Below are 17,788 nucleotides of genomic sequence, written 5' to 3' on the forward strand. Positions count from 1 at the left end.
CCAGACATGCACCAACCTATTTCGTTTCAATAGGTTTGCCTTTTTTGGATGTTTCATAAGATGGAATCATATTATATGTATTTTTTAAAAATATCTGGTTTCGGGGCACCTGGGTGGCTCAGTGGGTTAAGCCTCTGCCTTCAGCTCAGGTCATGATCTCAAGGTCCTGGGATTGAGCCTCGCATTGGGCTTTCTGCTTAGCAGGGAGCCTGTTTCCCATCTCTCTCTGCCTGCCTCTCTGCCTGGTTATGATCTCTCTCTCTCTCTGTCAAATAAATAAATAAAATATAAAAAAATAAAATATATGGTTTCTTTTACTTAACATAATGGTTTTGAAATTCAGCCATGTTAAAGGATACCTTTGTGGTATCCTATTCTTTCTATTACCAATTGTATCTCACTATTTGCATATACCACATTTTGCTTACCTACTCACCAGTTCATGGACACTGGAATGTTTCTACATTTGACTTTTATGAATGCTGCTATGAAAACACTTGTATAAGTCTTTGTGTGGATGTATGTTTTCATTTCTTTTGGGTCGATACCCAGGAGTAGAATTTCTGGGTCATTTATCAATTGCTGGTAAACTTATGCTTAACGTTTTAAGAAATTGTTAACTTATTGCCCAAGTGACAACGCCATTTTACATTCCCATTAGCAATGTATTAAAGTTCTGGTTTCTCCACATCTTCAATAACATTTGCGATGGTTTTTTTAGTATAACCTTTCTAAGAGGTGTGAAGTGGTATCCCATTGTGGTTTTAAATTGCATTTCCCTAAAGACTAATGATGTTGAGCATCTTTTCAGGTGCTTATTAGCCATTCTTATATTTATTTTGATGAAATGATTATTCAAATATTTACCTGTTTTTTTATTGAATTTTAAGAGTCCTTTATATATTCTGGATACAAGTCCTTTATCAGACATGTGACTTTTCAGCGGGCCTAGGTGGCTCAGTTTGTTAAGCATCTGCCTTTGGCTTGGGTCATGATCCTAGGATCCTGGGAATGAGCACTGTATTGGGCTCCCTGCTCAGTGGGGAGTCTGCTTCTCCCTCTCCCTCTGCTCCTCCCACTGCTTGTGTTCTCACTTTCTTGCTCTCTCAAATAAATAGATAAAATCCTTTCAAAAATGTGATTTTCAAATATTGTCTCTCAATTTATGGTTTGTCTTTTCACTTTCTTAATGGGGTCTTTGAAGCTCAGTGGTGTTTGATTTTGATGACGTCAAATCAATATATCAATGTTTTCTTTTATGGATCATGGTTTTAGTGTTGTATTAAAAACTTATATCAGTCAGTGTTCAACCAGAGAAGCAGAACCACTAGGAAATTATATATTATCTATCTACCCATTACAAGGTATTTTGGGGAATGTACTTTGCATTCTTTCAGTCCTTTTAAATTTATCATTACTTGCTTTATAACATACCATATAGTCTATCCTAGAGAATGTTCTGTGTGTGCTTGAAAAGAATATATATTTAGCTGTTGTTGGGTGGAGTTTCTATAGTTTATTTATACTGTTATTTTAGTCTTCAAATACATCCTTGCTGATTTTCTGTCTAGCTGTTCTATTGTAGAGAGTGGGATATCGAACTTTCCAACTATTATTATTGAGTTGTCTACTTCTCCCTTAATTCTGTCAGTTTTTGCTTCCTGTATTTTAAGGCTCTGTTATTGGGTGTATATTATCTTTATAATTGTGATAGCTTCCTGATGAACTGAACTGCTTCTTCTTCTTCTTCTTCTTCTTGTTATTATTATAAAATGTCCCTCATTGTCTCTAGAAACATTTTTTGTCTTAAGTCTATTGTGTTTGATATAAGCATATTCTCTCCAGCTCCCCTGTGGTTACTGTTTGTAAGGTTGACTCAAAGATGTGTTGCTTATGTGTTGCTTATAGTTAGATCCTGTCAGCTTCGAAATATATATATATATACACACAAATACATATATATATTATAGTAAATTTAGTAAATTGAGTTTATAGCAAAATTGACAAAAAAGTTAAGCATATATTATATAGTAAATAAATAAATATACACACACACATATACACACATAAAATTTGGCAATCTTGGGGTGCCTGGGTGGCTCAGTGGGTTAAGCCTCTGCCTTCGGCTCAGGTCATGATCCCAGGATCCTGGGATCAAGCCCCACATTGGGCTCTCTGCTCAGCGGGGAGCCTGCTTCTCTCTCTGCCTGCCTCTCTGCCTGTCAAATAAATAGATAAAATATTAAAAAAAAATTTGGCAATCTTTCACTTATGATTGGAATGTTTGATTCATTCAAATTTAATGTAATTATTGATATGGTTGGATTTACACCCACCACGTTCCTGTTTGTTTTTCATGTCTCATCTCTTCTGTTCCCCTGTTGTTCTTTTACTACCTTCTGTGTTAAATATTTTTTATTGTTCCATTTTATTTATTTTTTAAAAATTTTATTTATTTATTTGACAGACAGAGATCACAAGTAGGCAGAGAGGCAGGTAGAGGGAGAGAGGAGGAAGCAGGCTCCCTGCTCAGTAGAGAGCCTGATGTGGGGCTCCATCCCAGGACCCTGGGATCATGACCTGAGCTGAAGGCAGAGGCTTTAACTCACTGTGCCACCCAGGCACCCCTATTGTACCATTTTAATTCCATTTTCCTCCTATATTGTTGGAGTAATTTCCTTGTAGTTGCTCTAAGGGATTGCTGTATACATCATAAATTATCACAATTATCACTAAGATTAGTACTAACTTAATACAGGCAAAATATAGAATCTTTGCTCCAATAGCTCCATTCTCTTCCCCTCCTTTGTGCTTTGTCATATATATTACATGTATGTATCATAAGCCCAACAATATATATACCATAAGCCCAACAATATAGTCTCATAATCATTGGCTTTAAAAAAATTTTTTTAAGAAGATTTTACTTATTTATTTGACAGGCAGAAGTCACAAGTAGGCAGAGAGGCAGGCAGAGAGAGAGAGGAGGAAGCAGGCTTTTTGATGGCTGAGTAATATTCCATTGTATACATATATACCACACCTTCTTTATCCATTCATCAATTGACAGAAATTTGGGCACTCTCCATAATTTGGCTATTGTCAATAATGCTGCAATAAGCATCATGGTGCATGCGCCCCTTCAAATCACTACTTTTGTATCCTTTGGGTAAGTGCCTAGTAGTACAGTTGCTGGATAGTGGGGTAGTTCTATTTTTAAGTTTTTGAGTAACTTCTATACTGTTTTCCAGAGTGGCTTAACCAGTTTGCAATTCTCTAATGATAGACAACACTGAGTATCTTTTCATATCCTTAGTTGTCATCTGTATGTCTTATTTCTTATCTTCATTTAAAAAGTTAATTGTACATGCATGGTACTTTGAAAAAAAATTATTTCAGGGAATGGATGTAATAGACATTTCATAACACATTTAGAGAAGTGCTGAAAACACATGCATTAACTATGGATATGTAAGTGTTCACTTGCAAGTTACTTTGACAGGAGCGTGTTATTTCCATGAATAATGTAATATATTTAGAGAACTATTTAAAAACATATGTAATGGGGGCCTGGGTGGCTCAGTGGGTTAAAGCCTCTGCCTTTGGCTCAGGTCCTGGGATTGAGCCCTGTATCGGGCTCTCTGCTCAGCGAGGAGCCTGCTTCCCTTCCTCTCTCTCTGCCTGCTTGTGATCTCTGTCAGTTGAATAAATAAATAAAATCTTAAAAAAAAAAAAAAGAAAACATATGCAATAAGAATGGTTACAAGAGGGGCACCTGGGTGGCTCAGTGGGTTAGGCCTCTGCCTTTGGCTCAGGTCATGATCTCAGGGTCCTGGGATTGAGCCCTGCATCAGGCTCTCTGCTCTCTGCTTCCCCACCCCCCGCCACCTGCCTTTCTGCCTACTTGCAATCTCTCTCTGTCAAATAAATAAATAAATAAAATCTTTCTTTAAAAAAAAGAGCTGTATATGCATACTACTTTGAGAAGGGTGTTATTTCAGGGAATGGGTGTAATAGAAATCTGTAATGCATTTAGGGAAGTGTTAAAAGACACATGCAATGAGGATGGTTATGAGAGTTGCATGTGCATGCTACTTTGGGAAAAGTGTTATTTCAGGGAATGGATGTCTTACCTTCATTTTTTGAAGAGTAGTTATCCTGGATATAGAACTCTTGGTTAGCAGAATTATTCTTTCAGCACTTTGAATCTGTCATCTCACTGTTTTCTGGCCTCTATTGTTTCTAATAAGTAGTAAGCTGTTAAATTGACTATGGTTCCCCTGTACTTTGATGTTTGAGTCTCCTTTGATTGTGATAAGTCTTTTTTTTTTTTTTTTTTGCTTTAAAGACTCTTTGTGTAGCTTTCAATAATTTGACTATGATGTATCTAGGTATGGATCTTTTTAATGTTTATCTTACAGTTCAATGAGCCACTTGAATGTGAGGATTAATTTGAGATGATTTGGCCATTATTTTTTCCCCAATATATTTTTTAAGATTGGGGGTTAGAGTGAGAGGAAGAAGCAAATGCTCCCCCTGAATGCGGAGTCTGATGCAGGGCTCAACCCTAGGATTCTGAGATCATGACCTGAGCTGAACTCAGATGCTTAACAGACAGAGCCACCCAGAAGCCCATACTTCCTCAATATTTTTAATGCCCCCCACTCTTCTTCTGGGACTTCTATCACTTGTACAATAGTATGTTTGATGGTGTCCCATAGGTCTTTGAGGCTTTGTTCATTTTTTAAAAATTCTTTTTCCTCCCTGGTCTTCCGATTAGACAATCTTTACTAATCTGGTGTCAAATTTGCTGGTTATTTTCTTCTGCCATTTCAAATCTACTATTGAGCCCTTTTGGTAAATTTTTCATTTCAATTATTGCACTTTGCAAGTCTAAATTTTCCACTTGGTTTTTCTAATTTCCATCTCTTTACTGATGTGCTCTATTTGATGATAATTGCCACTGTATTTTTCCTTTATTTTAAAATTTGCCTTCCTTTAGTTCTTTGAACATAGTTATAATTCTTCTTTCAAAGTCTTTTCAAAGTCTTTTTCAAAGCAACATCTGCTCCCCTCCCAATCCCTGAGAAAATTTCTACTAACTGCTTTTATCCTCTGTGTATAGGTTGCACTTTTGTTTCTCTGCATGCTCCTTTTATGTTAAAAACTGAGCATTTTAGGGGCACCTGGGTGGCTCAGTCAATTGAGTGCCTGACTCTTTGATTTCACCTCAAATCATGATCTCAGGGTTGTGAGACCAAGCACCATGTCGGGCTCCTCACTGGGCAGAGAACCTGCCTGAGAGTCTCTCCGTTTGACCCTCCCCACCTCTAAAAAAACGTGGACATTTTAGATAACATATTATAGCAACTTTACTTTTTTTTTTTTTTTTTTTTTTTTTTATTTGACAGAGAGAAATCACAAGTAGATGGAGAGGCAGGCAGAGAGAGAGAGAGGGAAGCAGGCTCTCTGCTGAGCAGAGAGCCCGATGCGGGACTCGATCCCAGGACTCTGAGATCATGACCTGAGCCGAAGGCAGCGGCTTAACCCACTGAGCCACCCAGGCGCCCCGCAACTTTACTTTTTAAATTTTTTTAGATTTTATTTGTTTATTTGAGAGAGAGAGAGAGCATGAGCAGGAGGTGGGGGCAGAGGGAGAAGCAGGCTCCCCGCTGATCAGGGAGCCCAATGCAGGGCTTGATCTCAGCACACTGAGATCATGACCAGGGCTGAAGGCAGACAGACATTACACTGACTGAGCATTATAGCAACTTTAGATTCTGATTTTCCCTATAACCTCCAGGGTTTCTTTTTGTCACTTTTTTGGTTTTTTAGTGACTTCCCTAGACTAATTCAGTGGAGTCTGTCTCCCCAACAATGTGCAGTCACTGATATCACTGCTCAGTTGTTCTTTTATTCTTTTTGTTTTTATTTTAAGGCCTGAATTCCTAGGGGTCACTTTTGGGTCAGCATAGGTTAGTGGTCAATAACTGGCCAATGATTAGGGATCCTGACTGATTCAGTAAGTCTTCTATTCTTTGCTAATGGGTCTGTGTATGGGTTAAGGAAGTATTGTTTTAGATGCCCCTAAGCATGATTTTTTTCCCTGCTTTATTCCACAACAAATCAGTCCCCTTAGGTAGTAGAGCTGTCAATCTGTTCAGCCTGCCTTGCTTTAGTAGGACACACGGGCTACTGGCTGGGGGAGTTAGAGACAGAAGAAGCTCCAGGCTAAAAACATCACAGACTTCCCCCATTCTTACTTAAGTTTAGTAATTTTTCTTGACTAAATTCTTACCGAATTGTTGTATGCCTTTGGTCAATTTCCAAAGTCCTAAAATGGTTGGTTTTGGCTGCTTTGCCAAGCTTTATCATTGCTTTTTTTTGGAGGAGACAATGTTTGGAGTTTCTCATTTAGCCATTCTGGAAACCCCTTCAAAGGTTTGACTTTTGTCTGCTCTTTTTTGACTCTTCTGAAAGAATCAAGATTAAGTGTGGTTCAGAAAAGTGAGGAAAGACAGAAACCCAAGAAAGAAAATGGAAAGCACCAAGCATAATCAAAGCCAAAGGAAAGTTTTGTTACAGCTAACCCCAAACTTGTAACTGAAGGTAAATTGAGATTACAAATAAAGAATAAAGACTAAACTTTGGAAGCAAAAGTTTTAGGTGATTGTGGGGAAAGAGTTATTCTTTTAAAAATAATACTATTTATTTTGGAGGCAAAGCTTTTTTTTTTTTTTTAAGATTTTATTTTTAAGTGATTTCTACACCCAATGTGGGGCTCAAACTCGCAGCTCCAAGATCAAGTCACACTCTCTATAGACTGGACCAGTCAGGTGCCCCAGGGGAACCAAGGCTTTCTGACGAATCTTTATCTTATAGCTAACTATTATTTTGGCTAAATTCCTTAGGTTTTAGCAAAGATAGAGCACAACACAGAACAAGAAATGCAATCTTATTATTTTATGTTTTATGGGTTTTTTTTTTCCTTTAGCATCTAGAAGTACTCTATGGAAATCTTGGAAAGAAAGAGTTATAAAGCGACCTGCAACAGCTCATGCTTTAAGACCAGATCAGATGATCAGTGATAAATTTGCAACAAATACAAAGGTTTCAGAAATCCAAGATATGCTACAGGAACTCATAAACACTATGATGTTCAATAAATTGGAAAACAATGCTATTAAATATATATCATCAACAATAATAAACCTTTCTAAGGCTTTGGGTTTAATAAATGATGAACTAAAAATTTTTAACCTCCAGAGTGCCAATATGTATATAAGTGAGACAAGTGAAAAGGAAAAAGAGCTCTCCCTGAAGATAATGCGAGAGCTCAGTGAAAAAAATGAAATGCTTCAGCAGAAACTTCAAGAAGCAGAAGAAAAATATGAACAATTTATTCGGTTCAAAATTGTTGTAGAACCCCAAGTAGGTATAGCATTACCCACATCAACCTTGAAAGTGTTGCCTGAGCTTTCTTCACAATCAACCACTAGCAAAGCTGACATAGAAGACAATATGGATGATATGTTGGTTAAAGAACTTGAAGATATTACAGATGAGGCCCAAAAAAAAGGGACCAAAGCCTTGGGAATCAAGTGGGACTCAACTATTTCATATAGAGCCCCAGCTGAAATGACTCCAGATTTAACTGAAGAGCAATATCCTTCACTTAAAAAAAAGCAAAGAGAGTCTTCTGAAGGTATCACTGAAGATAAGATATCACAGAAGAAAGGTGATGTCTATAGGAAAGATGGGACTGACCAGTATCAATCACAGAAAAAAAAGCAAACTAAAGGCCCATATATGCATGAGACTTCTGGATTTAATGTGAGTGATGATAAAGGTAAAGAAAAAGACTCAGAGACCAAACTTGATTACCATTTGGAGCTACAGTCACTGGAAAAGAAGAGAAAAGAAATAAAATCCTTTTCTGAGGACAAATCAAAGTCATCCACTGAATCAAGAAAACCAAGAAGTGAACATGTCCCTGCTGATTATCCTTCTACTGACACAAAAAGCCAAGTTGGCAGAAATGGAACAAGTGGTTTATGGGAACAACTCAGGAAGCTCAAACCTGAGTATTCACATTACAAAAGCCAGATTTCTTCAGAGAGTAAAGAGGAATCCACCACTGAGTCAATGGACAAAGAGAGCAAAAGTGAGACGAGCAGCCAGGCAGAGCAATTTGGGTCTACCCAACTTGGTAATTCCTCTGAGAAAGTGAAAACAAAAGGAAAGAAACACCATGTCTCTCCAGGAACCACCACAAGCAAAGAGGGAAAACTTGAAGAGGACATATTAGTAACTAAGAAAGTCAAGTCTCATAGACCTGTGAAGCCCAAATCTAGGGTAACAGAAGAGATTTCAGAATCTACCAGAGTTCCAGGAAGTCTAGACGGCAGAAGTGAAGAGAGTAACCTAGAAGAATTTCAAAAAGCTGTAATGGCTTTCCTAAAAGAGAAAATTGATAACGTAGGAAAGCCTTTGGATAAAAAGACTGTGCCAAAAGAGGAATTATTAAAAACACCAGAGGCTGAAAAATTAGGAATCATAAGGGAAAAAATAGAGGAATATTTCCAAAGCGTAGGTGAAACTGTGACAAAAACCTTGAGGAAGTACAAAGATATAAAAAGTGCAGGACAGGTTGGAGAGAAACCTTTGAAACAAAAAAAAGAAGTCTCATTTATTCCAGGATTACATTTTCAGAAGTCCACTAGTGCAAAGTCTGAAATTAGAACCTTACTGTTATCTAAGAGCAAGGATCCACTAACTGACAATTTAATACAAACGATCTTGGCTGAACTAGAAGGGAAAAGAGATGCTCTAGTGGCCTCAACGGTAGGGAGAGACGGCATGGAAAGGCAAAAACAAAGGCGGGAGAAACATTTGCAAGAAGGTCCAGAAAAAATAGTTGGTAAGCGTCTCAAACACCAGTTGCAAGAAGGGAGTTTCTGGAAGAAACTGCAGGAGGAAGAGTCATGGCTCCAGAGGAAGGGAGGAAAGCAAGGACAACGGAAGCAGTGGCAGAAAATGTGGAAGGAACAGCAAAAACAGAGCATGCAAAAGCAGACTGAGCAAGATGAGGAGCAAACGCAAAGAGAAGAGGAAGATTATCAGAAGCCAAAACAGCAGCAGCTGGAAGCATGGGATAAAAAAATGGAAAAACAAATGGTGCCCTTGGAGAAGGAGAAGGGACAGCAGAAGGGGGATGCTCAGAAGGTAGTGAGGTATCAAGAGCTGGAAATAAATTGGGAGAAAGAGGAGAAGCAGGAGCCATGGAGAAATGTAGAGGACCATGAAAGACAGAGGCAGAAAGAAACAAAGGATCAGATGAAGATTAAGGAGATAAACTCTGAAGAAGAAGAAAAGATGTTCGGCCAAACTTCAATGACATTGTCTCCCCTGTGGAAGAGCATACAGAAACTAGCACCCCAGTTACATCAAAGAAAAGAGTTCCAGAGTCATCTTAAGGCCTTAGACATTCTTGCTGATGGGAAGCACCCTATACCAATCACTCCTCCTTCCACACAATCGCCCTCACCCGAGGCCATTCCAGTTTCTGGACAGTCTCCCACAAAGTTCCTCACTCTAACTCCTAAACAGGCCCAGGCACTGGGGATCAGTCTCACCACTGAGGAGGCCAAGGCACAGGGCATCACTGTCACCTCTCAGCAGGCCCAAGAAATGGGGATCACCTTCATTGATGAGCAGGCACAGACACAGGGGATAACTCTCACCCCTCAACAGGCCCAAGAACTGGGGTTCACTTTAACTGATGAGCAGGCACAGGGGATCACTCTCACCCCTGAACAGGCCCAGGCACTAGGGATCACACTCATTCCCCAGCAGGCACCGAAACTGGGATTCACCCTCACTGATGAGCAGGCACAGACACAGGGGATAACTCTCACCCCTCAACAGGCCCAAGAACTGGGGTTCACCCTAACCGATGAGCAGGCACAGGGGATCACTCTCACCCCTGAACAGGCCCAGGCACTAGGGATCACACTCATTCCCCAGCAGGCACAGAAATTGGGATTCACTCTCACTGATGAGCAGGCACAGACACAGGGGATAACTCTCACCCCTCAACAGGCCCAAGAACTGGGGTTCACCCTAACTGATGAGCAGGCACAGGGGATCACTCTCACCCCTGAACAGGCCCAGGCACTAGGGATCACACTCATTCCCCAGCAGGCACCGAAACTGGGATTCACCCTCATTGATGAGCAGGCACAGACAAAGGGGATGACACTCACCCCTCAGCAGGCCCAGGCACTGGGGATCACTCTCACCCCTGAACAGGCCCAGGCACAGGGGATCACTCTTACCCATAAACAGGCCCAAGAACTAGGGTTCACCCTCACTGATGAGCAGGCACAGGGGATCTCTCTCACTCCACAGCAGGTCCAGGCAATGGGGATGACTCTCACCCCTGAGCAGGCCCAGACATGGGGGACCACACTTACCCCTCCACAGGTCCAGGCACTGGGGATCACGCTCACCCCTGAACAGGCCCAAGTACAGGGAATCACTCTCACCCCCCAGAAAGCCCAGGCACTGGGGATGACTCTCACCCCTGAGCAGGCCCAAGCACAGGGGATCACTCTAACCCCTCAGCAGGCCCAGGCCCTGGGGATCACACACACACCTGAGCAGGCCCAGGCACAGGGGATCACACTCACCCCTCCACAGGCCCAGGCATTGGGGATCACACTCACACCTGAGCAGGCCCAAGCACAGGGGATCACTCTCACTCCCCAGCAGACTCAGGCACTGGGGATCACTCTCACCCCTCCACAGGCCCAGGCACTAGGGATCACACTCACACCTGAACAGGTCCAAGCACGGGAGATCGCTCTCACCCCCCAGCAGACTCAGGCACTTGGGATCACACTCACCCCTGAGCAGGCCCAGGCAGAGGGGATCATACTCACACCTGAGCAAGCCCAGGCACGGGGGATCACACTCACACCTGAACAGGCCCAAGCACAGGGGATCACTCTCACTCCCCAGCAAGCCCAGGCACTGGGGATGACTCTCACCCCTGAGCAGGCCCAGGCACGGGCGATCATACTCACACCTGAGCAGGTCCAGGCACAAGGGATCACACTCACACCTCCACAGGCCCAAGCACAGGGGATCCCTCTCACCCCCCAGCAGGCCCAGGCACTGGGGATCACTCTCAGCCCGGAGCAGGCCCAGGCACAGGGGATCACACTCACACCTCCACAGGCCCAGGCATTGGGGATCATGCTCACTCCTGAACAGGCCCAAGCACAGGGGATCACACTCACACCTCCACAGGCCCAGGCATTGGGGATCATGCTCACCCCCGAACAGGTCCAAGCACAGGGGATCACTCTCACCCCCCAGCAGGCCCAGGCACTGGGGATCACTCTCAGCCCGGAGCAGGCCCAGGCACAGGGGATCACACTCACACCTCCACAGGCCCAGGCATTGGGGATCATGCTCACCCCTGAACAGGCCCAAGCACAGGGGATCACACTCACACCTCCACAGGCCCAGGCATTGGGGATCATGCTCACCCCCGAACAGGCCCAAGCACAGGGGATCACTCTCACCCCCCAGCAGGCCCAGGCACTGGGGAGGACTCTCACCCCTGAGCAGGCCCAGGCACTGGGGATCACGCTCACACCTGAGCAGGCCCAGGCATGGGGGATCATGCTCACCCCCGAACAGGCCCAAGCACAGGGGATCACACTTACACCTCCACAGGCCCAGGCATTGGGGATCATGCTCACCCCCGAACAGGCCCAAGCACAGGGGATCACTCTCACCCCTGAGCAGGCCCAGGCACTGGGGATCACGCTCACACCTGAGCAGGCCCAGGCATGGGGGACCACATTCACTCCTCCACAGGCCCAAGCACCGGGGATCCCTCTCACCCCCCAGCAGGCCCAGGCACTGGGATTCACCCTCATTGATGAGCAGGCACAGACACAAGGGATAATTCTCACCCCTCAGCAGGCCCAAGAACTGGGGTTCGCCCTCACTGAGGAGCAGGCACAGGGGATCACTCTCACCCCTGAACAGGCCCAGGCACTGGGGATGACTCTCATCTCCCAGCAGGCCCAGGCACAGGGGATCCCTATCACTTCTAAGCAGACCCAGGCACAGGGGATGCCCCTCACACCTCAGCAGGCCCAGGCACTGGGGGTCACTCTCACCCACCAGCAGGCCCAGGCCCAGGCCCAGGGGATCGCTCTCACCCCTGAGCAGACCCAGGCACTGGGGATCCCTCTCACCCCCCAGCAGACCCAGGCACAGGGGATCACTCTCACCCCCCAGCAGGCACAGGCACAGGGGATCCCTCTCACACTTCAGCAATCCCAGGCACTGGGGGTCACTCTCACCCCTCCACAGGCCCAAGCACAGGGGATCCCTCTCACCCCCCAGCAGGCCCAGGCACAGGGGATCCCTATTACTTCTGAGCAGGCCCAGGCCCTGGGGCTCACACTCACTCCTGAACAGGTCCAAGCACAGGGGATCACTCTTACCCCCCAGCAGGCCCAGGCACTGGGGATCACTCTCAGCCCGGAGCAGGCCCAGGCACAGGGGATCATACTCACACCTCCACAGGCCCAGGCATTGGGGATCACGCTCACCCCCGAACAGGCCCAAGCACAGGGGATCACTCTCACCCCCCAGCAGGCCCAGGCACTGGGGATCACTCTCAGCCCGGAGCAGGCCCAGGCACAGGAAATCACACTCACACCTCCACAGGCCCAGGCATTGGGGATCACGCTCACCCCTGAACAGGCCCAAGCACAGGGGATCACACTCACACCTCCACAGGCCCAGGCATTGGGGATCACGCTCACCCCTGAACAGGCCCAAGCACAGGGGATCACACTCACACCTCCACAGGCCCAAGCATTGGGGATCACGCTCACCCCTGAACAGGCCAACGCACAGGGGATCACTCTCACCCCAAAACAGGCCCAGGCACTGGGGATCACTCTTACCCCTGAGCAGGCCCAGGCACAGGGGATCACACTCACCCCTTCACAGGCCCAGGCATTGAGGATCATGCTCACCCCCGAACAGGCCCAAGCACAGGGGATCACTCTCATCCCCCAGCAAGCCCAGGTACTGGGGATGACTCTCACCCCCCAGCAGGCACAGGCACTGAGGATCCCTCTCACCCCGCAGCAGGCCCAAGCCCAGGGGATCCCTCTCACACTCCAGCAGGCCCAGGCACACGGGATCACTCTCACACCCCAGCTGGCTGAGGCACTAGGGATGGCTCTCACCCCTGAACAGGCTCAGGCACTGGGGATGACACACGACCCCCTGCAAGCCCAGGGACTAAGGGCCACACTCATTCCGGACCACGCCCAGGCACAAGGGATGACTCTCACTCCCCCACAGGCCCAGGCACTGGGGATCACGCTCACCCCTGAGGAGGCTCAGGCACTGGGGATTACTCTCATCCCCCTGCAGGCCCAGGCATCGGGGATCACTCTCACTCCTGAACAGACCCAGGCCTTGGGGATCACTCTCACCCCACAGCAAGCCCAGGCACTAGGGATCCCTCTCACCCCTCAGCAGGCCCAGGCACAGGGGATGACTTTTACTCCTCAGCAGGCCCAGGCACTGGGGATCACACTCACACCTCCACAGGCCCAGGCATTGGGGATCACGCTCACCCCCGAACAGGCCCAAGCACAGGGGATCACACTCACACCTCCACAGGCCCAGGCATTGGGGATCACGCTCACCCCCGAACAGGCCCAAGCACAGGGGATCACACTCACACCTCCACAGGCCCAGGCATTGGGGATCACGCTCACCCCCGAACAGGCCCAAGCACAGGGGATCACTCTCATCCCTGAGCAGGCTCAGGCACAGGGGATCACACTCACCCCTCAGCAGGCCCAGGCCCTGGGGCTCACTCTCACCCCTCAACAGATCCAGGCAAATGGCATCACTCTTACCCCTGACCAGTTTAAAGCACTGGCAGTCACCCTCACTCCTGAGAAATGCCAGAGCTTGGGTTTCACACTCACTCCTATGAATTTTCAGGCATGGGGGTCTCCTTTCACTGTAGCACAGGCCTGGGAATCGGGGGTCTCTATTACTCCAGAAAGTCCCTGGTTGTCAGCTGTCCCTCGTACCCCTGAACAAACCCAAGGTTTAGGTGCCCCTCTCTCCTTAGAACAGGCTCAAGCATTAGGGGTTTCTTTCTCTCCAGAACACTTCCGGAAATCTGGGGTCCCTCTCACCTCAGATAAATTCCGTGCTATAGAATCTCCCCTTGAGCAAGTGCAAACTTTGGGAGCTCCCTTCATCCCAGGACAATCCCATCCCATGGGTATTACTTTCATGTCTGAGGAGGACCAACAATCAAGGGAACAGCCCTCACCGCTTGGGCCCCAACCTACTTTAGAACATACCCTGGAAGCTGGGATCATTCCTGTTACTGATAAACCCATTACACCAGGTGGTCCTCACATTTCTAAGCAGTTCCCTACATTGGCTCCTTCTGGTCTTAGATCTTTTCAAAGATTGAAGGCTTCTGTCCTCCCTGGGGAATCCTTTACATCAAGTCCTAGGCAGGCGCCAGCATCTGCTCCTATTGCTGAGAAGTCCTCTGTATTTGAGGTCTCTCCTACTCCTTTGCAGGTATCAGGGTCTCCTCTTTCCCAAGCCCCTGGGAAATTGCTAGGAATGAGAATTCCTTCTGACTCTGGGAAACTTCTGGTAACACAGACTTTTCCTTCCTCTAAACAGACCCTGGTTTCTGAAGGGCAAACTGTTCAGTTTGTAGCACCAGAGGTCCCTCTGGCCTCTGGGAAGCTTGCACCGGAGACCCTTCTTAGTTCTAGAAAGTTCTTAAGAGACTCTTGGACTCCTCAGCTACCGCTGATATCAGAGGCCCCCAGGAAGCCCCTTATATCTGGAGTTCCACTCTCCTCCCCCCAGTTTTCTACTCTTTTGGCTCCTCTTTCCCCTAGGAAGCCCTTGGTTCCTGGGACTTCTTCCGTCCTGGAACCTAGACCCTTAACACTTTCTGAGAAGCCCCAGGCATTCCAGCTCCCTGCTGTCTATGAGCAATCTCTCTATCCACAAATCCCTTCTACTCTTGAACAGCATCAAACTTTCCCCCTGGGGATCCCTCCTACCCCTGGGCATCCTCCAACACTATGGACCTCCTTAACCCCTGGAAAGCCCCAGAAAGATATGTCCTCTTCTATAGCTAAGGAAAGTAAGGAAAGATTGGCAATTATTTCTTCTCTGAAATCTAAATCAGTCCCTTTTACTGCTAAGAACTTCCAAATAGCAGGGATCTCTGATACTTCTAAAGAATTCCAGACATGCCATGATCCTATTGCCACAGAACAATATAAAACATTTCAGTCCTATCTCACCGATTACAGGACACCAATATCACAAACCCCTTACATTGGTGGGAGGGCCCTTCCCCCTCTCGTGAAGTCTCTTTTTACTAAACTGCCCAAAACGTCACAGATCTCATCTTCTGAATGGGACCAGAAAACCCAGTTCCCCCCTATAGACAAGTCCTGGATACTGACTTCAGATTCAGTTACCAAGAAACCCAAGATGATGCCCCCTTCCTCTCCCCAAGAACTCAAAGAGCAGAGGTATTTTGTTGATGTGGAAGCTCAGAGAAAGAACCTGGTACTCTTAAATCAGGCCACAAAATCTTCTGGACTCCCTTCACAGCTACACACAACAGCTAGGAATCTCATAATTGAGACACTTCATACAGACACAGTTCGGCTGGGATACCTATTCCGCAAGTACATTGCTTACAGGCTGATCCAGCGTGCAAGGTAGATGTAAATATTGAATGTCCAGTTTTCTGGTTTAGTCCTGATTTCAAATATCCTCCCTTCCCCCTCCTATAAGTATATACATATCTGTCATATTAGATGTTCTAGAATATTATAGGTCTGTGGGATGAAGTCTATTTAAGATACCAAAAGGAGATATACTTTTTTTGGAAATAAAAACGTCATGGTCATGTAACATGATCTATTTCATCCATTTATATCTCTAGCAGAGATACTAAGATATATTTTGTGGATCAGGGTTGATCTCCAAAATACCAACTTTAAAAGCTCGGTCCCAATTATTCTAAAATTATAAGTATTCTAAATTTCTTTCATCTTCTTGGGTTCACCAGAAGTTGTATGATTCTTGAAATAGGAAATGGCAGGTTATATACAAGTTGTTGCCACGGCAACTTTGCTGCTGAAGTGACATGGAAGGTCCTGGTCCTGATTTTTAAAAACTGCAGAAATAGGGAAAGTGACTATTGTCTTGTTATCCTTAGAATTTAGGTTTGAGGTTACCAAATTATTGTTTTGGGGATATCTTTTACCTAAAATTATAAGATGCCAAACTAAATCTGTACTGGAAAAGGTTATTAATATTATTATTATTTATATATAAATTATGGGAAAAATTATATCATTTATTTAACAGATATTTGTTAAATATGGCAAGTATTATATTAGGGGTTAGGGATACAGCAGTGAATAACAGGCAAATATATAACAGGCAAAGTACCCTGTTCTCATGAAATTTACATTTTTTGAGGACTGAACTGATTTGGGAACTAAGGAATAGAACAAGGTATAAAACCAGACTTCTTCAAGATATAATCAGAACATTTATTTCATTTATGTATTAATTCATTCATTCATTTTTCATTCTTTCAAAATTTTATTTAAATTCAAGTTAGTTCACATATAGTGTAGTATTAGTTTCAGGATTAGAATTTGGTCATTCATCAGTTGCATACAACACCCAGTGCTCATTACATCAAGTGCTCTCCTTAATGCCCATCAATTACTCCATCCTCCCAGCCTCATCCCCACAGTTTGTTCCCTATATTTAAGCCTCTCTTATAGTTTGCCTCCCTCTCTGCATCTTATTTTTCCTTCCCTTCTCCTATGTTCATCTGTTTTGTTTCTTCAATTCCACATATGAATGAAATCATACGTTATTTGCCTTTCTCTGACTGACTTGTTTTTTTTTTTAAGATTTTATTTATTTGACAGACAGAGATCACAAGTAGGCAGAGAGGCAGGCAGAGAGAGAGAGGAGGAAGCAGATTCCCTGCTGAGCAGAGAGCCCGATGCAGGGCTCCATCCCAGGACCCTGAGACCATGACCCGAGCTGAAGGCAGAGGCTTAACCCACTGAGCCACCCAGGGGCCCTGACTTGTTTTGCTTAGCATAATACACTCTAGTTCCATCCACATAGTTGCAAATGGCAGGATTTCATTATTTTTGATGACTGAGTAATATTCCATCACACACACACACACACACACACACACACACACACACACACACATCTTCTTTATCCATTCATCAGTTGAGGGACAATTGGGTTCTTGCCATAATTTGGCTATTTTGATAATGCTGCAGTAAACATAGTGGATGTGCCCCTTTGAATTACTATTGTTTTATCCTTTGGGTCAGCGCCTTCTAGTGCAATTGCTGGGTGGCAGGGTTGTTCTATTTTTAACTTTTTGAGTTAAACTCAAACTTCTACACTGTCTTCCAGCGTGGCTACACCAGTTTGCATTCCCACCAACAGTGCGAGAAGATTCCCCTTTCTCCACATCCTTGCTAACATCTATTGTTTCCTGAATTGCTAAATTTTACCCATTCAGGCAGGCATGAGGTGATATTTCATTGTAGTTTTGATTTGTATTTCCCTGCTGATGAGTGATGTTGAGCATCTTGTCATGTGTCTGTTAGCTATTTGGATATCTTCTTTG

At 45.0% G+C, this 17,788-nt stretch overlaps 2 protein-coding genes across 3 annotated transcripts in view; one reads left to right on the forward strand and one right to left on the reverse strand.

Annotated features, from left to right (window-relative positions):
- Nucleotides 1-17,788, reverse strand: part of LARP4 (La ribonucleoprotein 4) — a 210,619-nt gene that overhangs the window by 127,791 nt on the left and 65,040 nt on the right. The gene's annotated exons all lie outside the window — the stretch shown is intronic.
- Nucleotides 1-17,788, forward strand: part of FAM186A (family with sequence similarity 186 member A) — a 76,811-nt gene that overhangs the window by 43,788 nt on the left and 15,235 nt on the right. For both annotated transcript variants that reach the window (XM_045073023.1, XM_045073024.1), the window contains one exon: nucleotides 6,995-15,827. In XM_045073023.1, the coding sequence (XP_044928958.1) occupies nucleotides 6,995-15,827 (8,833 nt within the window). The remainder of the gene's footprint in view (nucleotides 1-6,994; nucleotides 15,828-17,788) is intronic.

Source organism: Mustela putorius, unplaced genomic scaffold, assembly GCF_011764305.1.
Source record: "Mustela putorius furo isolate JIRA1106 unplaced genomic scaffold, ASM1176430v1.1 tig00537227_pilon_pilon_pilon, whole genome shotgun sequence".
Taxonomy (NCBI): Eukaryota; Metazoa; Chordata; class Mammalia; order Carnivora; family Mustelidae; genus Mustela; species Mustela putorius.